At 32.9% G+C, this 26,276-nt stretch overlaps 2 protein-coding genes across 2 annotated transcripts in view; one reads left to right on the top strand and one right to left on the bottom strand.

The window, feature by feature from the left end:
• The first annotated feature begins 2,518 nt into the window (after positions 1–2,518).
• LOC143050784 (uncharacterized) overlaps positions 2,519–26,276 on the top strand; it is a 39,689-nt gene continuing 15,931 nt past the window's right edge. The window contains exons 1-8 of the mRNA XM_076223900.1: positions 2,519–2,591; positions 6,165–6,194; positions 13,265–13,297; positions 15,436–15,462; positions 16,095–16,130; positions 17,332–17,358; positions 18,040–18,066; positions 26,115–26,141. Of these exons, the coding sequence (XP_076080015.1) occupies positions 2,528–2,591; positions 6,165–6,194; positions 13,265–13,297; positions 15,436–15,462; positions 16,095–16,130; positions 17,332–17,358; positions 18,040–18,066; positions 26,115–26,141 (271 nt within the window). The 5' untranslated portion in view covers positions 2,519–2,527. The remainder of the gene's footprint in view (positions 2,592–6,164; positions 6,195–13,264; positions 13,298–15,435; positions 15,463–16,094; positions 16,131–17,331; positions 17,359–18,039; positions 18,067–26,114; positions 26,142–26,276) is intronic.
• On the bottom strand, positions 8,925–11,331 carry LOC143051986 (uncharacterized). Its single transcript, XM_076224956.1, has 3 exons — positions 11,182–11,331; positions 10,087–10,282; positions 8,925–9,246 (listed from the first exon to the last, which is right to left on the bottom strand). Exons 1-3 carry the CDS (start codon positions 11,329–11,331, stop codon positions 9,044–9,046), a joined length of 549 nt encoding a protein of 182 aa, XP_076081071.1. The 3' UTR covers positions 8,925–9,043.

Raw genomic sequence — 26,276 nt, 5'->3', positions numbered from 1 at the left:
GCTGTCCCAAGTCAGGAGTTGCCTTTATTTCAGTGGTTGTCGTTTGTTAATGTGTTATATACATGTTAGTTTTTCGATCGTTTGTTTGTACATAAATTAGGAATGTTTTACGTTTATCATTTCGGGGCCTTCTATAGCTGCATGACTATGCAGTATGGGCTTTGCTCATTGTTGAAGGCCGTACTGTGGCCGTTTAGTTGTTAATTTCTGTGATGTCATTTTGTCTCTTGTGGAAAGTTGTTTCATTATCAAGCATACCACTCTTTTTATATATATTAACCGTGCAAAATGACGAACAAACGTAGTAAACGTTTTTCATCCCCACAAACTCAGTTTTCATAAGAGATGATAACTTTAAATGAAAATTATGTTAAACTGGGTTTTGAAAGGGTAAAATTTATGGATTTTTTTGAAAAAAAGTGTGTTTCCAGTTTTTGGAGAAAAAAATAATTTGTTTTTGATTCTGAGAAAAAAAATTTGGTTGATTCACCCCTAGCTGCCAATATATGTAATGCTAAAATTGAATTAAAAAAAATATTTTCGACTTGTCGCGAAAAAAATAAAAATCAATAGCCCCCCCCCCCCCTCCCCCTCCCCCCCAAAAAAAAATAAATGGTTGCTGCCTAAAGTTATGTTAAACACCTACAATGAAATGCTTTAAACTGCATTTTCCATATCTGTTAGATACTTATTCATGTGAATTGACAAATTCTGAAAATGGATGCCAAAAATGACTCAATCATGACACTCAATCATGACATATATAAGCTAGCGTAATATGACGCTTATGTGTTATAGAAAGCTGACTGTTGTATTTAAAAGGTAATTAAGCTTTTTTTAAACTGAGTACGGACTATAAAGTGGCACCTTGCTAAAGTTCTTCAGTAGGAAATGAACTCGAGGAATATGTCATACAAATTTCCCTTCGATATTTCATTAAATAAACTTTTTATTATTTCACTTACATTTTGCCATTCGTATTTCTTACGACGAACAGAACTACTTTAATCATTCACTTCTTAGTTTCATCTTTTCCTTACTTATTTCAATCAGTTTTAAATATTGTATACTGCCTTATGATCACATGACTTTAATAACTGTTTAAATTTGTTTGCTGGGCATTACCGTAATTTACAAATTATAGATTCGGTAATTTCCGCTAAAAAACGATGTTTACCGAATGATCTCATCATACATCAATCTCATCATACAACAATCTCATCATACAACAAAAAACGTATAATGTTGTGAGCACTTCATATAATATTGTGAGCACTTCATATAATGTTGTGATCACTTCATATAATGTTGTGACCACTGCATATAATGTTTTGAACACTTCATATAATGCTTTGACCACTGCATATAATGTTGGGAGCACTTAATATAATGTTGTGAGCACATAATATAATGTTGTGAGCACTTAATATAATGATGTGAGCACTGCATATAATGGTGTGAGCACTTAATATAATGTTGTGAGCCCTTAATATAATGTTGTGAGCACTTAATATAATGGTGTGAGCACTGCATATAATGTTGTGAGCACTTAATATAATGTTGTGAGCACTTAATATAATGATGTGAGCACTGCATATAATGGTGTGAGCACTTAATATAATGTTGTGAGCCCTTAATATAATGTTGTGAGCACTTAATATAATGGTGTGAGCACTGCTTATAATGTTGTGAGCCCTTAATATAATGTTGTGAGCACTTAATATAATGGTGTGAGCACTGCATATAATGCTGATCATTAACATAAGGCAGTCATGGCGTTCCATAGTGTCTGTCAAACTTTCATACTCACTCTTTCCCAAACCGCTTTGTAGTAAGTTCTGTTGCCTGAATACTAACATAGTATGTTAAATTTGAATAACTTCACGAAGATCGAAGACAAATACTCTCCCGACTGACTTGATGATACATGTGTAACTTCAAGATAACCTACACCAATATATCAATAGTTGCTGACGATGTCAACTCCATGTAACAGTGAAAAAAGGCGACTAGTTGCGATTGTAGTTTGTTGAACCAATCAAATCAGTTGAGCTGAACACTTGCAGTTCTAAATACTTGAATGAATACCTGTGTTTTATTAAAGCTGATGATGCAATTTACAACCCAGAATGCAACTATCCAGGTTCCAGGTGCACTGATTTTGTGCTGCTTAAATTATTTTATATTCTATCCTCGTTTTTGCTTAAAATACTTTTTATATTATCCTCTTTTGAGGAAATATGAACGTATAAAGTGAAAAATGTTCTTTGATTTTTATTATACCGTAAAAATAAATGGTCTAATCCGGTAATTAAAAGCATATCAATGTATTAACTTATATCGGACAGTCATAACGGTCATGCGGAACAACTGTTGCATTATCCATAGTTATGTCTTAATCAGCTTCTTTTAATTGTTCGGATCACTATTACATCTGACATAATTTTCTGATCTTTGACTTCTGGCGTAACAAAAGTGCCAGGATTGAGTATATACGTTCATTGTGAATTTTGTTTCATTGCGAAACATGAATAGCTTTGTGGTAGTAGGACTGGTCCTTTGTGGCCAGATTGGAATATCTTATGCCGGTCGTAAGTATATTTTTAGCTAATTAATATTTTTCGTTTTTTTTTTCTCTCTCTTTTTCTTTTCCCAGTTTTGACTGCAGTATTCTGCTGAATATACCAATTGTCGGAGATTGAGGATATCTTGTATTTTCGTAGATATTTGAAATTCTGATTTTGAAAAGTCTACCATTAAGCCTATTCAAATTGTGTACTGATATTTAAACATTTGAATTCATGGTTTATCTATAACAATGAATTGAACAAAAATTGGAAACCCACGAATAGAATTGAATCTGTAGTAAACTAATAAGTCATTTAATCATGCATAAAATGATAGCATTTCACAGGAATTTCAAACTCATTTTGCTTTCCAGAAATGTAAAGTGAATACCTACCAATGTTAGTTTATGTTTCACGAAATCTCTGTATAATAGAATAATTTAATTTTGGATGTAACGTGTCTTCTGATTGGCTGACGTTATTTTGTTATCAGCCCATAGACATAATTTAGTCATGTGACCGTGACGTCATCAACGTTATTTTCATGGTTTTCTACGGTTTAAAATGGAATTTAGAATTAAATTATAAGAAATGACTGTAACATTGTTTCTGTCTATTCAAAATAACATAAAAAAGGTGGTGTACACTGTTAAATAACCCGCTACGCGCGTTATTCAGTGTGCACCAATTTTTTTTATGTTATTTCTTCATAGACAGAAAAAATATTACAGTCATTCATTAAATGTTGAAAAGTTCACAAAGTTAAGTAAACATTATATTAAATTTTTATAACATTTTGGATCCACTTTTTATTGAGTTACGATTATAACAAAGCTTAAAGAAGTATATTTTGTAAAATTGCTTGTTTTTCGTTTGATTAATGTCCAGTGGCAGGCCGCAGATATATCATTTATATGTAGTTCAAAAACAAAAGATACATCCAATTCAATCTATAGATTCTGAAAAATTAAATCTACAGGTAATAAGAACTAAAGGAGAAGGTTCAGTAAGAACCCTTTTTTGGCCCCAAAATATGGCAGTTTTACAAAATTGTGAAAATGTAGTCTTTTAGCTATTTACTGGAAAAAAGAATGCTACTGCTACATAAATATTGGCTGTTTTTTTGACAATACAATGCACATATATCGGGTACTAGCATCATTAAGTCATGCTAAATTACTGAAATCTTCACAATTTTCGCAATTTAGTTAAATTTTAGACGGTTTCCGTGTTAAATGAAAGTGGCCGCATTCGTGTTCATTCATAATATTGAAATCTAAGTTGTATTTGATGATAATACATAACATATATATAGGCTAAGGATGTACACGGATGCGGCCACTTCCATTTTTGACAAAAACCATCTGAAAAGTGACGTTTTTTTGGAATATTTGATAGATTTTTCATATTTCAGCTTGAATCGGAGCGTTTTTAATAACAAATTCAGTCAAAATCTTTTACATTAACGAATTGAATCAATTGAAATAAACACTTAAGTGTTTAAAAAGTGTCCACAATCTTTCGTTAGATGAACCTGAAATTTGAGGCCAAAATCGGCCCTACTCCTTTGTGAAAGAGGCAAACATTTTGCCTTTTAAAATGCCTCCTATGGGATCTGTGAAAGAGGCATTAAAGGGTTCTTTAATTTGCACAATCATGTATTGTTACCCTCTACAGGAAGCATTGGATTTAACAAATAGAGGTGGCAGCGTACTTGTACATCCCACACAACCACAACCAACATCCATACATGTATGAAGTTGCTGTAGCAAAACTAAAATTAATCCTCAAAAGTTAACAAATAAATATCTCGTTTGTCTTGTACTTGTTTGGCTTTATGACTATTTTGATCTGAGCGTCATTGATGAGTTTTATGTAGACGGAATGCGCGTCTGACGTATTAAGTTGTAATCCTGGTACCTTTGATAATTATGCCTTTTCTTGGTATAACTTTTAAGTTTTAGTCTTGTTTGGCTAAATTAGCTTTTCCATGATTGTTTAAAGTCATAAAAAACCACAAATTAAAAAAAAAAAAAAAAAAAAAAAAAATATGCATATGTTTTTTATAACTTAGTGGAAAGTTTTCATTATACAACTTATGTACATATACTTTTTTCTGAGAATATTTTTTTAATTTTTCCACATTTAGAAGAACTTAACTTACTTTTAATTGCTTACTTCCAGGAAGCAATTCCCCAACATATTTTCCGTATGTATAGTGACCTGAGAGTAACCCTCCTCGTAAAATTCCGGTGATCACAATACGCATGGATCTGTCATTAGAATAAACAATTTAATGTTTGTACATGTTAAACACTAGCTTAATACCCATGCTTTTTGTTATTTGTTTACAATATGGTGACAGTCGGTAAACTTCGGCTTCAAAACACGGCATTTAATGAGCAGCCATATTTGTTAAATCATAACAGACAGAGAGAAAAAAAAATGACGTTTATACGATATATTTGCGTAAAAAATGATAAAATCGTGCACAGAGGACCAAGTTTGTGATATATAATACATGCATTGGGTCAAGAATTGGATAAACATTATTTTTCACCACTCACTCGTTTCATATGACTTTAAGATTGTGACTTTATATAGGATTTTTTTTCTGAGACAAGTGCCTCAATGCTCTTTAACTTCGTACTTCATTTGGCCTTTTGAATATTTTTTTATTCGAGCGTCACAGATGAGTCTTTTGTAGACGAAACGCACGTCATGCGTTTATATAAAATTATAATCCTGGTACATGTATCTATAATGAGTTTATTTAGGAGACACTTATTGTCAAAATACGTAGTTTGTGCAATGAAATTTATATCGATAATGTTATATTTTCAGTAACTTTATAATTTTCATAAACATATTAAACGACCATTTAATCTCTTATGACGTATTTCGTATACATTCGCGTGTTAAAATGATAATGTTCAAAACTCATTATTTATATTTTATATTCATAATCAAAATTCAAAATATGACTGACTTGAATCTATGAATCTGTAAGGAATCACTGAACCATGGCTGGAGCAGGTCCCCACTTATCCAGTCATTGATACCCTTCCCCCTTTCACCACTTAAGTGGCTGCAATAAGTCATGTTAACGACTGTATTTCCACTTGCCAATCCTTTATCTGGCGTCATTATTAACAGTAAGAAAATCATAAAATGGCAATTCAATTTGAAAATCAATATACTAGTGGATCCCAAATCGTCAATGAAAATTCGTACTTCGTTTTATATTGATAGATTGATTGGTGTAAAAAGCCACTATCAACACTATTGTTTATTTTGTGGAGATCAGATTTTCTTATTGGAGGAAGCTGCAATCCCCGGAGAGAACCTTTTGTAGGAATATATTTTAAAAATACACAAAAAAGGTCCTACCTATGATAAATCCAGACCTAGTCTTTGGTCTTCTTTATCAGAGGTCATCTGATTCATACTTTAGTATTATTAATGAGTATATGGATATATGTATCTGTATAAAAGTATGAATGTTTTTCTTTCTCAATTCTTTATTTTTTCTCTGTATTCCAAACTAATGTATGAACTCTTCTGTTTGGAACAATAAATTATATTTTTATTTTCCAGTGCCTCATGCATGGTCTTCTTGGGGATCCGGTGAGTATGTTTATTGTATGCAATTTGCATTTTCTGATTGATGTAAACATTTGTCAGACTTAGTGGTACATGTATCTGACTAGGGTAATTTGTACATGTACAATGCATCATACTCAACTGTCTGATAATGAAAGGCTACCATTTCTGTATGAAAACTCGGGAATTATGTTTTTATATATGTTAGACTCAGATCGACGTCCGGTCTCTAATCGACGTCCGTTCCTCAAATCGACGTCCAAACCTGACGTCACATTCTCAAATCGACGTCCAATATTTTAATCCTCAAATCGACGTCCAAATATGACGTCACATTCTCAAATCGACGTCCAATATTTTGATCCTCTAATCGACGTCCAAATATTGCTAAAAAACAACGACCTACATTTATTGTGGTCTTCTGTATTCAATGTCATTTTCAGTATGGCTTTTAATAATGAAGCGGATTTAAATCAATAACATTACCGTATGGTTTTTATCATTGTTGATGGCCGTATGGTTGCCTTTATTTCAACTCTGGTGGATGTTTGTCTTAGTAAAAATCATACCACATCTTTTTGTTTTAAATGAATATAATTTAATTCCGTATCAAAACCTAATTAGATAGCTGGTAATAAAAAACATATTTTTTAAATATATTTTATTTGGCACTGAGAATATGTTTAACAATTGTAAGGTCTAAGCTGGTATCTGTTGAGTTCAAATTTGTATTTTGTATTGTCATCTTCTATTACAAACAATTTTCCTCTTGACATATTATTGATGATATTTATACATTTTCCTTTTCTCCAGTATCCACTAACAAATACGGCTGTTCCCTTGTTCATGGCGGGATTGGTCCTAAACTGTAAAACTTCTCCCACTGCAGGTGTAAATACATTTTCGGAGTCTCCACCAAACAACTCTAAGGGATATAATTCTAGCTGTTTTTCCTTCAAATATTCCATTAGTCCCTCGTTAACAAATTGATTTCGTGAAGTACATGGATTCTAAAAAATAGATTATAAGTCTAAAAGTACACTTGAAATTAAGATTTTATATAGCAATTGATTAGATTGACCGAAAAGTATAACTTGTAAATATTAAGAAAAAAAGCACTTTTACGATCACTATGTCGTCAATTAAGATAATATTGTCAGTTAGATTTTATAGTTTATCTTTTTAAGTGATAAGCTTAAGTTTAACACTGAAATAATGTAACAAATCAACAATTGTCATCAAAATCTTACGTAATTTGGGTTAATTTCATTTGTAAGATCTGTACCAAACTGGCGCTCGTATAAAGCTCTGTAATAGTGGCTGGCACTGGCCAAGGGATCGCAATCAACAGCTTCATAAAAATAGAAAAAAATGTATAGTTTCAGGGTTTTTTTCCATAAATACGAATATTGTTTAAAACATTTCGGACGTTTATAAATTTGTTGAATCTTATTTAAATATAATATTAATTTCTATTTTCACATAAAGTATATATACATGAGATGTTATTATACTTTATTGAGACAGTCACCCATCAACATTAAAAAATTTGAAAAGCATGTTTAATTGGTATAAGTTAAAACGATTCTTTTCGTGTAGTACTGATTTCGGCGTTTTACGTTTCCGCAAATTGGCATTACTTTTCCGGAAAAAAAAGATGACGTTTCCGGAAAAAATAGATTACGTTTCCGCATCTTACTTTTCCGGAAAAAAGTAACTATAATTCCGCAAAAAATAATTATTATTTGTCCGCAAATAATTAAGGAATACCTGTTGATCGAAAGCAAAGCCATAATAAAAAAATCAGTATTTATCAAGTTAAAGGTCATCAAAACATGCAAGTAAAAATCATCATTAAAATGGATGAAAACATATGTTCAAAAGTTAGCACTAATCCGATATAACTTGATATGAATTCATAAGTCAGTTCTGGCAGATATATTTGTAGCCCACACGTCGTACAAAGTCCACAGTAGTACATTCTCTGTTTAAAAGTTTTATATTTTGTTCAAGAAGGAAGTTCATCTTCTCCTTTTCATACTTCCGAACGGGTGCTTTTACAGTTAGAGTTCTCATCTTAATGTAAGATGTTGTTTGCAGTTTCAATAACACATCGACACAGACAACAGGGGCGGATCCAGCCATTTTAAAAAAAGGGGGGTCCCAACCCAGGACAAAAAGGGGGGTTCCAACTATATGTTCCCATTCAAATGCATTGATCGGCCCAAAAAGGGGGGTTCCAGCCCCCTCCCCCTGGATCCACCAATGGACAAAAAAGAAAAGACTCGGCACCATTCATTGTTCTCTTTTGGTCGGGGTCAGGACGTGATGCCCAAATGGTTGGTGGAAATCTCGAATTGCTATCTATATAAAACTCCAATATATAATCGGCAAACTTTATGCATTTATCGTCAGATGGAGAATCGGCTATTAATTCAACAAAGCATGCTTTAATCATGTCAGTTGGTAAGTAAGCCAAACCAAAGAAATGTGTTAGCCATTTACCAAAATCCAGAGTCAACTAGTTATATCTAATATATTGAAGATATAAGATCAGAACCTTTTCTTTTTTAAGAAAATAAAATAAAATATTTCTCTAATATAATTATATTCACATATTTATAATTTACCAGGTAATTTTCCGGAAAAGTAATAAATACAAATTGCGGAAACGTATACTTTAAATTTGCGGAAACGTAGTATTGGGACTTTGGAAAATTAGCGGAAATGCAATACGCCCACTGATTTGTTATAATTAAATTAAATTTTTATTGTTTATGAACTTTAAAAAATATATGTAATCCTCTTACAAACTTTTCAAATAAAACATTTTATTATGTCAATTTATTTGTTTTGCAATTTAGAGTTAACTTTCACAAGTTTTCCACAGTAAATTTATACACACGTACATCATCACAAATTCTTTCATCAGGATTTTCTTCTACAGGATTTGACTGTTTTGATATCTCTGCTTCCTTATTGACATTTTCAGTGATGTTATTGTTATTCGTAGAATAAATTTGTCCTCTACTTGTTTCTTCTTCATTCGTGTCCATTTCAAGTATATCCATAGCTTCTGGGTTAAAAAATATATTTATATATTATTCTTTGTTATTTAAAGTTTAGAACCGTCCCTCTTGGTTTTATGCAATTTATTTATTTTTGAAATTATTCCAGTTAACATTGTCTGAACAAATATTTAACCTATGCAGTTCGAGTACACCGAAATAAAGAAAGATCCCTAAATATGTAGATGCATAATACTTTAAAGAGTTTAAAAAAACAAACAAAAAAAAAACATTTATAATACTACTAGAGTTACCATAAGGTACGTCAAAATGATATGCATATCCGTATGATATAATTGTACTAGCCTGGTGTCCAATTAGAATATCAAGTATGCTACATACATACAAATTTAGCAGTGTATATAGACATCAGACCGTACTTAGTCCCGCGGAAACCAGCTTCACAAGGATAACATGTGTACATGTACCTACTTTAATTTTAGTTAGTAAGTGACAAAGTATTAACGTTTGTCGGACTACTATAATATTATAGTGTATATCTATTGTTGGTTTTTTAACGTCCAGTGGCAAATATTTAGTAGATTCTAGAACGATATATATAGTAGTCTTAGCGTATTTTTAATGACGATTTTGGATACTTTTAGCACGCTAGTGTAGAATTTTACCAGTAAATATCAAATACATGTATACATGCATCTTTACAGCATGTATATATAACTAGATGATGAACTGTGTGTTTTTTTATTGTTATTAACTTGGACTCGAAAATCCAAAAGCTATTTAGCAAAAAATGAATTATTTTACGTGCAAAAGTTAACACTGAAAATCTCCTTTTTTGGTAAAAAAATATACTTTAATAAAAAAAACAATGTACACTAAATTTATACCTTCAAATGAAATATTTTCTTCACTAGGATAAACCCCATCATTTATGTGCTCACTAATGAAACCATCACCGACCTCGGGCTGATGGGTCTCTGTAGATTCTTCTGTACCATGAGGTTCTAAATCTTTATCCTCTACATCCAAATGTGCTGTGGTCAAAAATAGTCTCTCCTCCTGGGTGAGGATTGTGAATGGAATCTACAAATATTTTAAAATGTAAAACTATTAAAAATGAGCTAATTGCATGAGATGCAGTAATATCTAAAGTACATACGCGCTTTATTCAGTGTGTACCAAATTTTTTATATTATTTTTTCATAGACAGAAAAAGTATTACAGTTATTCCTTAAGGTGGTATGGGTGTCTTCCTCCATCTTGGATTGTAAAAAACAGAGAATCAAAGGTCCAGATTTTCCATCAAGTTAGCAAAATTTGATGCAGGAATGCAGATGTTTAATGTACATTTTCATTTAAAAGTACCAATTTATAAGAATATAACTTCTAAATATTGATATTTTTGCAAATGTTAATTATTTTTGGTTGTTTTTATCTTTTTTGAAAATTGGCATTTTAAGGGGAGGTAACTCTAAAAAAGTGCATTTTCTGAAGGATTCTGTATGGAATTTTCCTATTTTGTATTTTAGCCGGAAAAAACGTACGGTGACCCTATCTTTTCTTTTGATATTCTCAAAGCAGTGTCTGAAAGCTATCTTTTCCTGAAGTATTTAACAATTCTATCATTTTGTTTAGTTTCTAATCACAAAATGGTGTTTTTTCCTGTATAATCCATACAAAATGTGTCATTTTGTCCCGTCCTGTAGCTTGAGAAAATGCGCGGTGACCTATCATTTTTATTATATTTTTCAACATGTTTTAATAGATACAACGTTTTGGCAAAGTATGAACAAATTCTATCATTTTTATTTTAGACTCCCATACCACCTTAAATAAATTAAATTGAACATTTACAAATATTTTGCAAATACAGAATTCAAGGTTCCCTTTGTTTTTAATAAAATAGCGTTACATCATAAATTTAGCATATTCATATATCTTTTTAATTAATTAAATAATAATATGTTTTCAACGAAACTTACCTGTTCATCTACTGGGGGAGCGAAGTTTGGTCGCTGGAAAAATAACTGATAAGGCGTTGCTGGCTTTGTGGCTTTGTGGACTCTGTTATTGTAGTTACATGTATAGTAAAACTCTTGAAGTTCAGAAGGCCAGTCTTTGTGTACAGACATCTGGATTCTAAAATACTCTGTTAACGTTCTGTTAAACCTTTCTACCCGGCCCTGGCTTTGGGGATGATAAGGACGCCCATGAATTTGTCGTGTTTTAAAAACATCAATAACATCTGCTAGGTTGGAGTTTGAAAATTCTTTTCCATTATCAGACTGTAAAATTCTTGGTGATCCTAACAGGTAAAGATACTTTAGAATTAAATCTGCTATTTCTTTAGCAGTTTTGGTTTTTGTTGGTCCTCCAAAGGCAAATCTTGAATAACAATCAATTATGTTGCATGCATATGTATATCCTCTTACTGCTGGCATCTTTTTCAAATCTACTTGCCAGCGACTGTTTGGATACGTAGCTGGAATTGGTCTGCGTGTTGTAGTAGTTTTTGGTAAATCAATAGCACTGGCACATTGCTGACATTTAACTTCTGTTTTGAACAGAATTTTAATGGTTTCTCTGACAACGGGAAATACTGTTGTCCTTAGTGCTTCGTATATTGTGTCTGCTTTTCTGTGGTCCTTTTTATGATTTTCTTTTATCATATTCACCAAATCATTTTTGCTAACACATCTTCTGTGGTGAACATTTAAATCAATAGATTTTCTGAACAAACAATCTGTAATTTGGTCATAGAAATATTGACTTAATACCGTTTTAACTACTCTCTCAGATAATCCAAGTTTTAGTTCTGCAATAATTTTTTTCGGACCCCATTTGCTGTTTTGTTCTTTTGCTTTAGCTATTTCCACATAATAAGGCATGTCGGCCCAAAAAGTCTCGGCATTCGGATCTTTGCTTATCCCTTTTTTTCTCTTTCTTTCGAAAACATACCCTTCATCCGGTACTGTGTTGGTTTGTTCCATCATTGCTGTCTGAAAGACACTTACTACGTCATCTTATAAAGTTATGACGTCATTGCTGCCAGTTCATAAAACGGACGTCGATTAGAGAAGCTGAAAATTGGACGTCGATTAGAGAAGCCAAAAATTGGACGTCGATTAGAGGGGCATAAAATTGGCCGTCGATTTGGAGTCTTGTTTTATTGTTACGTAAGAATTGGACGTCGATTTGAGGAACGGACGTCGATTAGAGACCGGACGTCGATCTGAGTCTTACATATATATATATATATATATATATATATATATATCAGTCTAAAGATTTGCACAACAAATAAGTCTTTGCAAAATTTTCCCTGAACTTCAGTAAAAATATCTTGTTACCGTTGTGCAAATCTTTAGACTGATATAATTTTTTCCTTATCTGCATAGTATCGCCTATTCTAGACGATCCGGTACATAGTAAATTTGCTGGTTGGTCGTTTTTATAGACTTTTATATATATATATGAGCTAATATCATTTTCATATTGAAGAACAAGTATGCTTCAAAAAGATACTTATTTTAACAATTTAACAGGAACATGTACGTATATCGAACTAACCATGCACGTATATGTATTTGTATGTATTGAATGATAAATGAACTTTATCACTTTGCTTTTGTTTTCATTTGCTGTTATGTTATGGTTCGTGGATTTGTGATTATTGAATAAAACCAGGATTAACAACTTGTTGTGTGATTAACGTCAAGTGGCTAATACTTCATGTGTATTCAGGCAATGAACGAAAAGAGAAAAGGAACGACTTTGTGTTTAAGTACTCGTTAGGGATAAAACCCAGATATAAGTACTATTAATTGTCTTTGTTGTGCATATACCATAGATATAGGAAGATGTGGTGTGAGTGCCAATGAGACAACTCTCCATCCAAATAACAATTTACGGAGCCTTGGCTCACACCGAACAACAAGCTATAAAGGGCCCCAAAATTACTAGTGTAAAACCATTCAAAATGCATGTCCTATAAGTCATGCAATTAATAAGAAAGCACTTGTTTAAATATTTGAAATATGAAATTGATATTTATTTTTACTGTAGGTGGTAGCCATCCTGGACCTAAAGGACCACCAGGTAATTAGTTTAATTATTTGGTAAATCGTGTATCATTTTCTACTAGAACCCATCTCTTTATTTACATAAGGGAGCTACCATTTGATTTTTATGGGGGGGGGGGGGGCTAGGATGAAATTTGAAAAAAATAGGCAGAACAGGAGTTTTGAGTAAAAAAAAAGGCAGGATGAGCAACTTGGTAAAAAAAAGGCAGGATAAACTAGTAAAAAAACTAGTAAAAAAAAAAGGCAGGACCGAAAAGAGTAAAAAATAAAAAGGCAGGACAGAGATAACAACTAAAAAACAAAGCAGGACAAAATTTTTCATCTTAGCCCCCCCATAAAAATCAAATGGTAGCTCCCTAATGCAGTAATATTCCTGTTGATGATTTTTTGATCAGCTATCCAATACTCAGGGCCGTAAATTACATAGAGGCATGTAGGCAGTTGCCTCCTATAGCGGGCTCACTGACAAAAAAAATAAATGGAGAAAAAAAAAACACTGAAAAAAAAAATGGTTAAGATCATGCATAATTTTTATAGCACTGGTTGTTAGTTAAAACACCAAGGTGGTTAATCATAATTTCATGCAGGTGTGTTCAATATTTGGATTTGAACGGTCGGTACCCAACTCAACTCCTTTGCACACATAAAATTTTCCCACCAAATACTATTGCATCTGCATACATAGAAGTGACAATGTTGGCAATACTGAATGCATAGAAGTGCTAAAAAGATGGGATTCGTCCAGTCAGAAAAAAAAATCACCTTAGCTTTTGACAAAGTCAGAATAAAACTGTTTGGTGTTATACAAACATTGTAACATTTTAATAATTTGAACTTGATAGATGAAATTATGAGTTATTGAGTATGCATTTTCATTTTAAGGTTTAAAAATTGTGTCTTTGAAACAAAGTCAAAATTAATTCGATTTGGACAGCCAAATAAGCCGGATAAACCACAAAAAATGACCAACTTCAGTGGGCTTTCATTTTAAGTCTTTGCAAAATTTTCCCTGAACTTCAGTAAAAATATCTTGTAAAGAGTCATAATTTAAAAGCAGGATAAAGCGAAAACAAATCTTACTCTCCCGGGACACGTCATCTAACTCTGGTCTATAACTATTTTTAATATATTCCAGGCGCATATCTATTGAAATGTAACACAAAATTAACAAGCCGTGTATTCTTTGGAGGTACATTGCATACAAGGAAAAGACCTGAAAAAATATCCTTTTCTGCATGAAATGAGTTCAAATATGTTTTGCCTCGCTCCGCTCGGCGATAATAAATTGCCTCCCCTTACAGGGCAGGCAATTTATGGCCCTGCAATACAATGCTTTCACAAATTCTGTATTTATGGGGGTAGACCTTGGTACAGTAGATAACTCTTAAAATCAATAATGCGTTTGTAAAAGTCAAGTTTCATCAATGTGTTTAAAACTCTCACACGAAACAGATAGGAAACAGTCCATATAACCTAGAAGCTTAGAATCTATTTATGAAAATGATTGACACAAACGTACTGATGATTTTAAGAGTTATTTCCCTAAGTCTAGGTCTACCACCTAAAGGTAGATTCGTGGTATACCGCCATCTTGGATTGTACAATAGCAGTACAAAATCGGTCTAGTTATTTGCCCAAATCAATTAATTGGTTAGACAGTTTTTGTTATATAAAGAAAACTTGGTGATTTACTGTATTATTCAAAATATTTCAACAAACATCATTTTTTGTTTAATTCTAGAATCATTTTTTCAAATGAGCTTTTTAAGGGGAGATAACTCTTTTAGTAAAAAAAATATACTGCTCTTATACCAGTACCCATATTTTTTATTTTATTTTTGATACAAACATAGTAAAATCTTCCTTTTGGCAAATTATAAGAAAATTCTGTCTCAAAAAGTCTATACTTATGATCTACCCAAAATATTAGCCTGAATAATTTAGTCATTATGTTCTGCTGGTCTACACTTACGTTATTTAACCCCGTAAGTAGGATAGATCGATTACAGGGAGGGACTGAATTATTCGTGTTTATAGCAATATCTTTAATGCAAAATTAATTGTTTCCTGTTGATCCAATTACATTAACATATGGATATAGATTAATAAAAAAAGCTCATTAAATCAGTTTTCTAAATTTTATTTTATTTACAGGTGACAAAGGAGAGCCAGGCAATAAAGGTAATATTTTTTTTTATCAGGCATTATTGATATAATTCCCGCGCTCTGGTGTAAGTGTCTACTTATAGTTGTGACTTTAAGATGAAGAACAGCAATATTATTGCAATTGAATATACACAGAATTGCTGACATGAAATTTATACTAGAATTGAGAATGGAAAAGGGGAATGTGTCAAATAAACAACAACCCAACTTTTAAAATATACTGACCTCCTATAAATAACTCGATGAGCGGTAAAAGTGAACATCCATCATACATGTATTACCTTGAAAATATTACATGTGTACTTGATTGCAATACTTATTAAAAAGAAGATGTGGTATGAATGCCAATGAGACAACTATACACAAGAGACCAATATAACACAGAAATGTACAACTATAGGTCAACAATGAGCAAAGCCCATATCGCATAGTCAGCTACAAAAGGCCCCGAAATGACAATGTAAAACAATTCAAACGAGAAAATTAACGACCGTATTTATTATACTCACAGTTTACCTTACCATAGCTTTAAAAACAATTCTGGCTTATTCTTCTATATGCTGTAAACCTGTAATCTTTCTATCATGTGTATCATGATGATGCATTATGCTAATTTTGTTTTTACGTTTTACCATTCTACTTCATAGGTCCAAGAGGAATGAAAGGTCCACAGGGGTGGAAAGGTAAGGCAAATATTTATATCATATTCAAACTTTTATACATTTTTAAAAAAAATATATAAAAGATTGCGATAATTATATTTCAGGCGATTGGTTTGTTTAAATAGTTACATCCCAGGGGTGATCTGAGCCGGATCACCCCTACCAGATCACTCCAGTTTGAGTTTATTTGTTATACATGCTTTCCTTTGTTCTGTAACATTTTGGCGGGAATGTCAAATCCACTATAAAACTTATAATTAATTATACGGAAAAGACTATCTATCAAAATTCACGTAGAAAAAATCCAATATATATGCTGGGATTCGAACTCAAGACATTTACCATATCAAGCCACGACACATTTGTTTTTATCTTTAAAGCCACGACACATACCACTACACCAGGACGACTGGATACGAATTAATAGTAATTTGACATACTTAAAGGAAGCAAAATCTTTTTATAAATGGGGCGAGTTGTCAAACCTTTGATCAGTGAGGATTAAACCTTTTTCGTTAATAACTTGAATAAGTGAGTTTTCAGACTGATTGTTCAATTTGATTTTACACTTTTTCAAAAGTGGGGCGAGTCGGTAAACAAGAGTGGGGCGATTTTTTTTATAAAGTGGTGATATAGTGTGGACCGATGGGCAAGTGGGGCGATTTGACATTATTTGATATCTACTCGTCGTGTTTGAGGGTCATTAAGGGTATACATCATATAGCAATATATAAAGTATATTTTAATGGTTGTGTGGCATTCTAAACTAGATTTTATGAATTGTAAATGGTTTTCCGTCTTATCTTAAACAGCTGGGATGCACCTCCGACCATCGGGGTGATCTTACACTGACTCACCGCCTCCTTGTGGGATAACTATTAAGTAGCAGCTCTCTGCAATAATTGAAGTCTTATTATGCACAACAACTAAACGTATATGAATACAGTGTGTCAATTTAATACAGTTAAACAAAGTGTATGAACAGAACCAAAAAAAAAAGTACATGTAATTGAAAAACAAATATGACGCAATATGCTCTTTGTTCTTTGTCACAGGTACATGTACATCGATTCAATCAGGCCTTATTTTGTTTGTGCCGAGCGTTATCTCATAAACATATTTGCTTCCCAATACACTAATGTAATGATATACATAAAGCAGGTAGATGTGTTCCGTTTATGAATGTCATTATCAAAATAAGTATTTGTTCAATATTTTTCAGGGCCACCAGGAATGAAGGGAGGACCAGGTTAGTGCTTTCAGTTCTTTGTGTGTGGTGTTGTTTTTTTTTTGTTTTTTTTTATTTTTTTTTTTTGTTGTGTACTTTTTTCTTCCAATACCATAAATTGACAACGGAAATAATCCATGGTTGGTAGGCCTCTGTAGCAGGGATACCTAATTGAATAGACTTTCGTAATTAAGCATCATACGAAATCCATGTGTACGAGTGAGTTCCCTTTTGTGGGACATGTTATGTTTTCATTGCAAATGAAAAGCTTGCAAAGGAGACACTATTTTTACAATTGATGTAGACGATGATCTTTTGAGTTTTTCAAATTTTAGATTAAATAATTTTATTAAGCTAATCACATGTTTTGTACCATTGATTATTTTTCGTCGAAAATTAACAAACACGCGTATATCATCATCTTCTATTCTGCATTAGCTGCAACAGTAAAGAATGTACTTACAGAATCAAGTCGGTAATTGGTCATTAGGTTATGAATATTTTATAACAGGAAATCAAGAGCTCGATATTCGAAAGTAATCCTGAGAGGAACGACGGTCAAATTGCATGGCGTATTCTTTGATTTGAAAAAAAAAACAGTCCCCCATGTAGTTAATAACAAAGCGTGGTTAGCTAATTTGTCGTGGAAAACAGTTATTATCTTGTCGCCTATGTTACATTTTTGTAATTTCTATATTTTAGGAGATGTAGGTATGAAGGGAAAGAATGGTATGTACATTAATACAACTATTTAACTCATGTCTGTCTAGTTTTTATGTGATTTTTTGTTTCTGGAAAGGTCATTTCCACAAATTCCTATTTGATTATTATGTTGGTTACATAGCTTTTTTTTAAATTGTATTGTCTGTAAACCAGGGGCGTAGCTAGGCCAAAATGATGTGTACGCAATGCCGGGGAAAGAAGTCATACGGCGAGGGGTATGGGGGCTGCTCAAGGCCCCCAGAAGCTCTAGAGTAAATGGTGCAAAATCCTGCATTCTCGCGATTTCCTGGGACTGAAAATGGCCTCACAGAAATCTTATTTTCATGAGTATCAAGTCAACTTCTGAAAATTTGAAGAAAAAAAAAGTTGGAGAAAAAAAAACTTCTAATGTGTAGTGGGTAGAGCTTATTTATATATTAGGTAACAATTAAAATATATAGTGCCACCACCATATATTTTAATTGCTACCTAATCAGGCTCAACCCACTTTACATTCACTAAGATAATCCAAATTTCTAATCCTTAAAGGGTATTTTTTTTTATTGAGAAAATGCATAAATAAATCGAATCACATTTCTCTATGTTTTATTTTATAAGAGAACAAGCAGTCTTTCTTTTAGCTTTTAATTCTCAAAGTTAGTTCTGAAAGTCAATGGCCATTCCCTTTCCAGTTATCCAAAACCGTGTCTGTTGAAATTTGTTTTTCGTGGTATATGTTCAATAGAACAAGCCCAGATAAACGCATGGATTCCATTGTATTTCTTTAGCCGTCTCATCATTGCTCATGGTACTGAAAGACGTTGCCGTCCAGACCGACACACATGCATATATGTTAAGTATTTTAAAGATTCCCGGGTATAAATCCTTGTTTATAACATCATAGTTTGGAAACCTTTAACTATACATTTGTATATAAATACTTTTGAAGTCCCAAAATCTACAAGGAAAAGCTTCAAATTAAATCTGAGTTCTTTTTATCAACTTCCAAAAACGAGTCTTTTATTTTTACAAAGCAAGGAAAACAAGCACTTTAAATTTTACACATGGAGAATAAGCACTTTTAATCTCGAGACACGCATAATTAAATGAACGAGGCACCCATCTTGCACGACCGAACATAAAATAAAAAAGTAAAAAACACGTTGATCGTCAAAAAAACCGGCGGATAGGTTGCAAAAATATTACCCTTAATAGAACATCACGTTTTATTTCATCAGTCATTTTGAAATCTTCAGAAAAGATTTCAGGTTAAGGAGGCATAGTAGACGCACTTATTGTATTCTGAAACCCCGAGGACTCAGCTATTTTAATTGTTTGCATCAGCAGCACAATCACGATGCTGGTCCCGAAAATGTAAAGAGAAAACTAGTTTCCAGAACGGAATATAGTTACAAAGTGACCATTAACATATCTTTATAACACTTTATAATTAATTATATTACTTAAGTTTTATTCGAACTAGATTTACCATATTTTTATTTTTGTCAAATTTTCGATGTGTACGCAACTGCGTTTTTGCGTACGGGTTGCTACGCGCCTGTAAACCACATTTTATTCTGTGTATGGTGTTATGATATTGTAATTATTATGTTTATTTATGTTGGCCTAATTTGTGTTGTATGGCCTGATAGTTGTTTACCAAATAATCTTATAACTGTGCAGTTTAGGAATGATTGGAACTTTCTAGAATGATCCTTATAAAAGATGCGTAATTTAAACTTCTACGTTATTCCAGAAACTTCCGTTGTAACTTTCCAGGATTTTCCACAATGTTCCATTATAGAGTGTTCTAGAATTTTCCATGACAACACTATATATATACAGACACTAAAGTTAAACTCTCATAATAAAACTTGGACATAGACATTGATAGACATTAGTATTCACAGCATTTGGATTGACACTTTTATTCTACAAACAACATCATACTGGATTGTGACATTAGTAGTGAACATAATATTCAAATTGGATTCCGAAAGATTAAGATTTCCGGATACAGATAAAGATAACAGATTGGACTCATATTTTGACAGTTAAGTTAACAGTAATATTTGTGTAATACCTTTTGTAAACTTTTGTATATTAAATATTGTTAAATTTTACTATTGATTTGTGTCTTTTGTTGGCTACAATTTAAAGGCGATTTCTGGCCGTAACAGAAATTGGGGGCTCGTCCGGGATCTTAAAAATATTTTATTCAAAATTTGTTTAGTATTTGTATTATAACTAGCCAACAAAATTCTACAAAATGGCATTTGATGCTGGTAAATTTTTGAAAACGCCAGACCTGGAGAGTTTTGATAATTTAAAGAAAGAGGAATTAGTGTTGCTTGCTAAAGAACTGAAATTAGTTTTTAAAGTATCTATGAGAAAACAAGTTATAAAAAATTTGGTTATAGACAAATTAGTTGAATCAGAAATTTTAGGTGAAGAGGCTCTTAATCTTAAGGTCGAAAACGTTGACGCCTTTAAATTAAAACAGCTTGAATTAGAACATAAACTTAAATTAAAAGAACTGGAAATGAAGGAGACAGAGAAAATAAAAGAACTTGAAATGAAGGAAAGGTTGGAAATGGATAAAAAAGAAAAAGAAGATGAATTTAAATTAAAAGAACTTGAATTAAAATTAAAAGAACTTGAAATGAGGGAAAGGCTAGAGATGGAAAAAATGAAAATTGAAATTGGCAAAGAGGAAAATAACACTAACGTCCAGTCGAAATCAGATTATTTTGATGCAGCAAAAAATATACGTTTGGTTCCGAAATTTTGTGAAAAAACAGTTGATAAATATTTTCCACAGTTTGAGAAAATTGCAAATAATTTGAAATGGCCGAAACCATATTGGACTACGATGCTGCAAAGTGTTTTTGAGGGTAAGGCCGCTGAAATTTATTCCGCACTTCCATCAGAAAAAAGTTCTGATTATGATATGGTAAAACAGGAAGTTTTGAAAGCTTATGAACTAGTACCAGAAGCATATAGACAGAAATTTAGATCTTATAAAAAGTTTGATTCACAAACATATGTGGAATTTGCTCGGGAAAAAGAAGATCTATTTGATAAATGGCTTACGTCAAAGAAAACAGATAACAATTTTGATAACCTAAGACAATTGATGTTATTAGAAGAGTTCAAACAATGTGTTCATTTAGACTTAAAAACACATTTAGACGACAAAACTGTTGAGTCAATACATGATGCAGCTGTTATTTCAGATAATTATACTCTTTCACATAAAAGAAGTTTCAAGGGTCAAAATGTTAATACTTCCAGTGGAAATTACAAAAATCAAAGCAATGAGCGTACTGATAGTAAGCCTGTTGCACAGAATAAGAGTCAGTCCAGTTATAATATGTCTAGTCCAAAATTTGATACTTTTGAGAAGAAGTCACTGACTTGTGCTTATTGTAAGAAGATTGGTCACCTGATGGCTGATTGTTTTAGACTCCAGAAGAAGAATGAACGAGATAATAAGCCGAAGTCCAGTGCTTGTACGACACCTTATATTACCAGTACGTTGGAATGTCCTGCGAGTCAGGCTTTTAAGTCCAGTTTTTGTGATTACATGGAGGAATATAAACCCTTTATGTCTGATGGGTTTATTTCTATTGTTGATGATACCACTCTTCAGCCTATTAAGATTTTACGGGACACTGGAGCTTCTCAGTCTTTATTGTTAGAAGGTGTGTTGCCTTTGTCCGAGAAGACTTCTGTTGGTGCCTCCGTTTTGTTACAAGGTGTAGAGTTGGGTTGTATAGATGTTCCTCTCCATCGTATTTATCTGAAGTCAGATTTGATAACTGGACCAGTTATTGTAGGTGTTCGTCCTAATCTCCCTGTAGAGGGTGTTACCTTATTGCTAGGAAATGATCTAGCTAGGAACAAAGTGGTTGCTGAACCAATTGTTACCAGTGAACCGGTGGTGGATGTTAAATTACCTGAAGATGATGATGAATTGTATCCAGCTTGTGTTGTTACTAGGGCGATGGCTAGAAAACAACAAGATGAGAATTTGCAAGAAGACCAGTTTGATTACATGGACCTTTCTGACACTTTTATAGCTGATATTGAAGATCCTGGTAACTCAGAAAAGGCTATTATAAAACCACCTAGTGTTAACAAAAATGATATTATGCCATGGCCAGATGTAAACAGCCATTCATTAGACCGAAATAATTTACTCGAAGAACAACATAAAGACCCTGAGGTTCTTCAGCTCAACCAGCGGGCTCAACCACAGGAGGAAGCAGACAAAGTGGCCGAATGCTATTACCATCAGGACGGCATTTTAATGAGGAAGTGGAGGCCTCCTGATGCTACCCCAGAGAAGGAATGGAGAGTGGTGTACCAAGTGGTGGTGCCTAAAGTTTATAGGCAAGAAATTATTGGTCTTGCCCATGACACCCCCTTGGCTGGACAATTAGGTATAAGGAAGACTTGCCTTAAGATCTTGCAGCATTTTTACTGGCCTAAACTTAGAAATGATGTTGCAGAATACTGCAAATCATGTCATATATGCCAGGTTGTTGGTAAACCTAACCAGAAAATACCACCATCACCACTTCTGCCTATTCCAGCCTTTGACGAACCTTTCAGCAGAGTTCTAATTGACTGTGTTGGACCTTTACCAAAGACCAAGACTGGAAATGCATATTTATTGACAATCATGTGTACATCTACCCGCTTTCCTGAAGCTATTCCGCTCAGAAATATCAAGACACCTACTATCTTCAAAGCTTTGATCAAATTTTTCACATTAGTAGGACTTCCTAAGTCTATACAGTCCGACCAGGGATCAAATTTCATGTCAGGTTTATTTCAGCAAGTCGTATACCAGTTAGGGATTGCTCAGTACAGATCAAGTGCTTATCATCCAGAATCTCAAGGTGCCTTAGAACGTTTTCATCAAACATTGAAGAACATGATTAGAACTTTTTGTCTTCAATTTGACAGAGACTGGGATGATGGAGTTCACTTTCTACTTTTTGCGGTTCGAGAGGCTGTTCAAGAATCCCTTGGATTTAGTCCCTTTGAGTTGGTATTTGGTCATACTGTAAGGGGACCGTTAAAATTGATTAAGGAAAAGTGGCTTACTGAACGTACTGACTTGAATCTTTTAGACTATGTATCTAGATTTAAAGAAAAATTGTATACTGCTTGTCAAATTGCTCAGAAAAACTTAAAAAATGTACAGAACAAGATGAAAATATGGTATGATAAAGATGCCAGGGACAGAGTTTTTGAGCCTGGTGATAAGGTACTTGTATTTCTGCCTGTCCCTGGACATCCTTTACAGGCTAAATATTGTGGTCCTTATACAATAGAGAGTAAAATTAATGATTTGAATTATATTGTAAAAACTCCAGGTCGGCGCAAACAAAATAGAGTGTGTCATATTAATATGTTAAAACCATATTTTGAGCGTACTAATGTACTATGTGATAGTAAACCAGTTGCCACTTTAGGCATGGTTAAATTTGAGAACAATCATGACAAACCAGATGTAATTGAACCAACTTTTAGTTGTAAAACTATGGAAGAGACAGTTAGATTGAAAAATTCAGAAATTTTGTCAAATTTAGATTCAAAACTTGCACATCTGTCTTTTGATCGTAGAGAAGAAATAAAAACTTTGGTATTTTCTTATAAAAATCTTTTTCCAGATGTGCCAAACAAAACCACTGCTGTTTGTCATGATGTTGATGTCGGAGATGCTTGTCCAATTAAGCAACATCCTTACAGGCTCAATCCACTCAAACTTGAAGTTATGAGAAAAGAAATTAAATATATGCTTGACAATGATATTATTGAGCCGAGTAACAGTGAATGGAGCTCTCCTTGTCTCCTGGTGCCAAAACCAGATAAAACTTTTCGTTTCGTGACTGATTTCAGAAAAGTAAATTCAGTCTCAAAATCTGATTCTTATCCGATTCCAAGGATAGACGATTGTATTGACAATATTGGTCAAGCAAAATTTGTGAGCAAATTTGATTTATTGAAAGGTTATTGGCAAGTTCCATTGACACAGAGAGCTCGTGAAATATCAGCTTTTGTTACACCAGATGGCTTATTTCAATATACTGTAATGCCATTTGGCATGAAAAGTGCTCCAGCTACATTTCAAAGAATGATCAATAATGTTATAAAAGATTTAGACTGTTGTTATGCTTATATTGATGATCTTATTGTATGTAGTGATAGCTGGGAACAGCATTTAACACATTTGTATGATACTTTTGATAGATTGTCATATTCAAATTTGACTGTTAATCTTGGTAAAAGTGAATTTTGTCAGGCCACTGTTGATTATTTAGGGCATACAGTTGGCCAAGGTCAAGGAAAACCTATTATGGCTAAAGTGGAAGCTATTTCCAAATTTCCACCTCCTACAAATAGAAAACAACTTATGAGATATTTAGGCATGATAGGATTTTACAGGAAATTCTGTTCAAATTTTGCTACTGTTGTTCAACCATTGACTCATCTTTTACGAAAAGATTCTAAATTTATCTGGAGTGAAAATTGTCAAAAAGCTTTTGAAAATAGCAAATCACTCTTAATTAACAGTCCAGTTCTGATTACTCCAGACTTTGAAAAACAATTTAAACTTGCCGTTGATGCAAGCGATGTAGGAATAGGAGCTGTTTTATATCAAGAGACAGATGATAATGTTGAAAAACCTATATCATATTTTTCTAAGAAATTAGATAAACATCAGAAAAATTATTCAACTATTGAAAAAGAGTGTTTTGCAATGTTGTCAGCACTTCAACATTTTGATGTATATTTGAATCCCACTGTATATCCTATTCTTGTTTATACTGATCATAATCCTCTCACCTTCATGCATAAAATGAGAAATAAGAATCAGAGGTTGACTAGGTGGAGTTAATTGTTACAGGAATATGATGTAATTGTAAAACATATTAAGGGTAAAGATAATGTAATAGCTGATGCTTTATCTAGAGCTTATTAAATCACTTTGCATATATTATGTATTTTTGTTCATATTATTCATGATAAGTTTTTGTTACACTAAAACTTCTTTTAAGGGGGGAGGTGTTATGATATTGTAATTATTATGTTTATTTATGTTGGCCTAATTTGTGTTGTATGGCCTGATAGTTGTTTACCAAATAATCTTATAACTGTGCAGTTTAGGAATGATTGGAACTTTCTAGAATGATCCTTATAAAAGATGCGTAATTTAAACTTCTACGTTATTCCAGAAACTTCCGTTGTAACTTTCCAGGATTTTCCACAATGTTCCATTATAGAGTGTTCTAGAATTTTCCATGACAACACTATATATATACAGACACTAAAGTTAAACTCTCATAATAAAACTTGGACATAGACATTGATAGACATTAGTATTCACAGCATTTGGATTGACACTTTTATTCTACAAACAACATCATACTGGATTGTGACATTAGTAGTGAACATAATATTCAAATTGGATTCCGAAAGATTAAGATTTCCGGATACAGATAAAGATAACAGATTGGACTCATATTTTGACAGTTAAGTTAACAGTAATATTTGTGTAATACCTTTTGTAAACTTTTGTATATTAAATATTGTTAAATTTTACTATTGATTTGTGTCTTTTGTTGGCTACAATTTAAAGGCGATTTCTGGCCGTAACAATGGTCTACACATCTGCGGTCAGATGCAAGCAAAAAATGATTTACACGGCTTTCTCAAAATGAATTACTGATATAAATTAAAGAAAATGTATCCTACCTTTTCAACTCTCTAAGCCGTGGGTTAAAAACAGGAACACTAATTTTAAATATAAGCTCTGACTGTATAAAGCACAACTCTCCGAGTCAAGTTTTGTTTAGTCTCGACAGGACTAATGTAACCAGCTTTACTCGAAGTTTGAGCGTTTCTGATCATTTTCGACACTCCTTTTTGTATTAGGAAATTTTATTTGTGAGCCTCTTTATTTGGTGTTTTTTTTTCTGCCATGAAAACATTTGATACACGTAGGCGTAGATACTAAAGAATCTGACAGTTTTATTTCAATTTTACTGTTTTACTTACAGGAAACCCTGGATCTTGGGGACCACCAGGTAATGTAACCTCGTCTTTACAGCCGATTTCATTGAGTGTGTAGGTAAAGGTAAGACCTTTGGCTAGCTAGCTTGTTAGATGAACCGTGGGGTCATTATTAAATACCCTCCTTTCGAAGTAGCCTAGTCCTACAG

Source organism: Mytilus galloprovincialis, chromosome 11 (genome assembly GCF_965363235.1).
Source record: "Mytilus galloprovincialis chromosome 11, xbMytGall1.hap1.1, whole genome shotgun sequence".
NCBI lineage: Eukaryota > Metazoa > Mollusca > Bivalvia > Mytilida > Mytilidae > Mytilus > Mytilus galloprovincialis.
The sequence above is the reverse complement of the archived record's forward strand: the minus strand, read 5'-3'. Positions and strand labels throughout refer to the sequence as shown.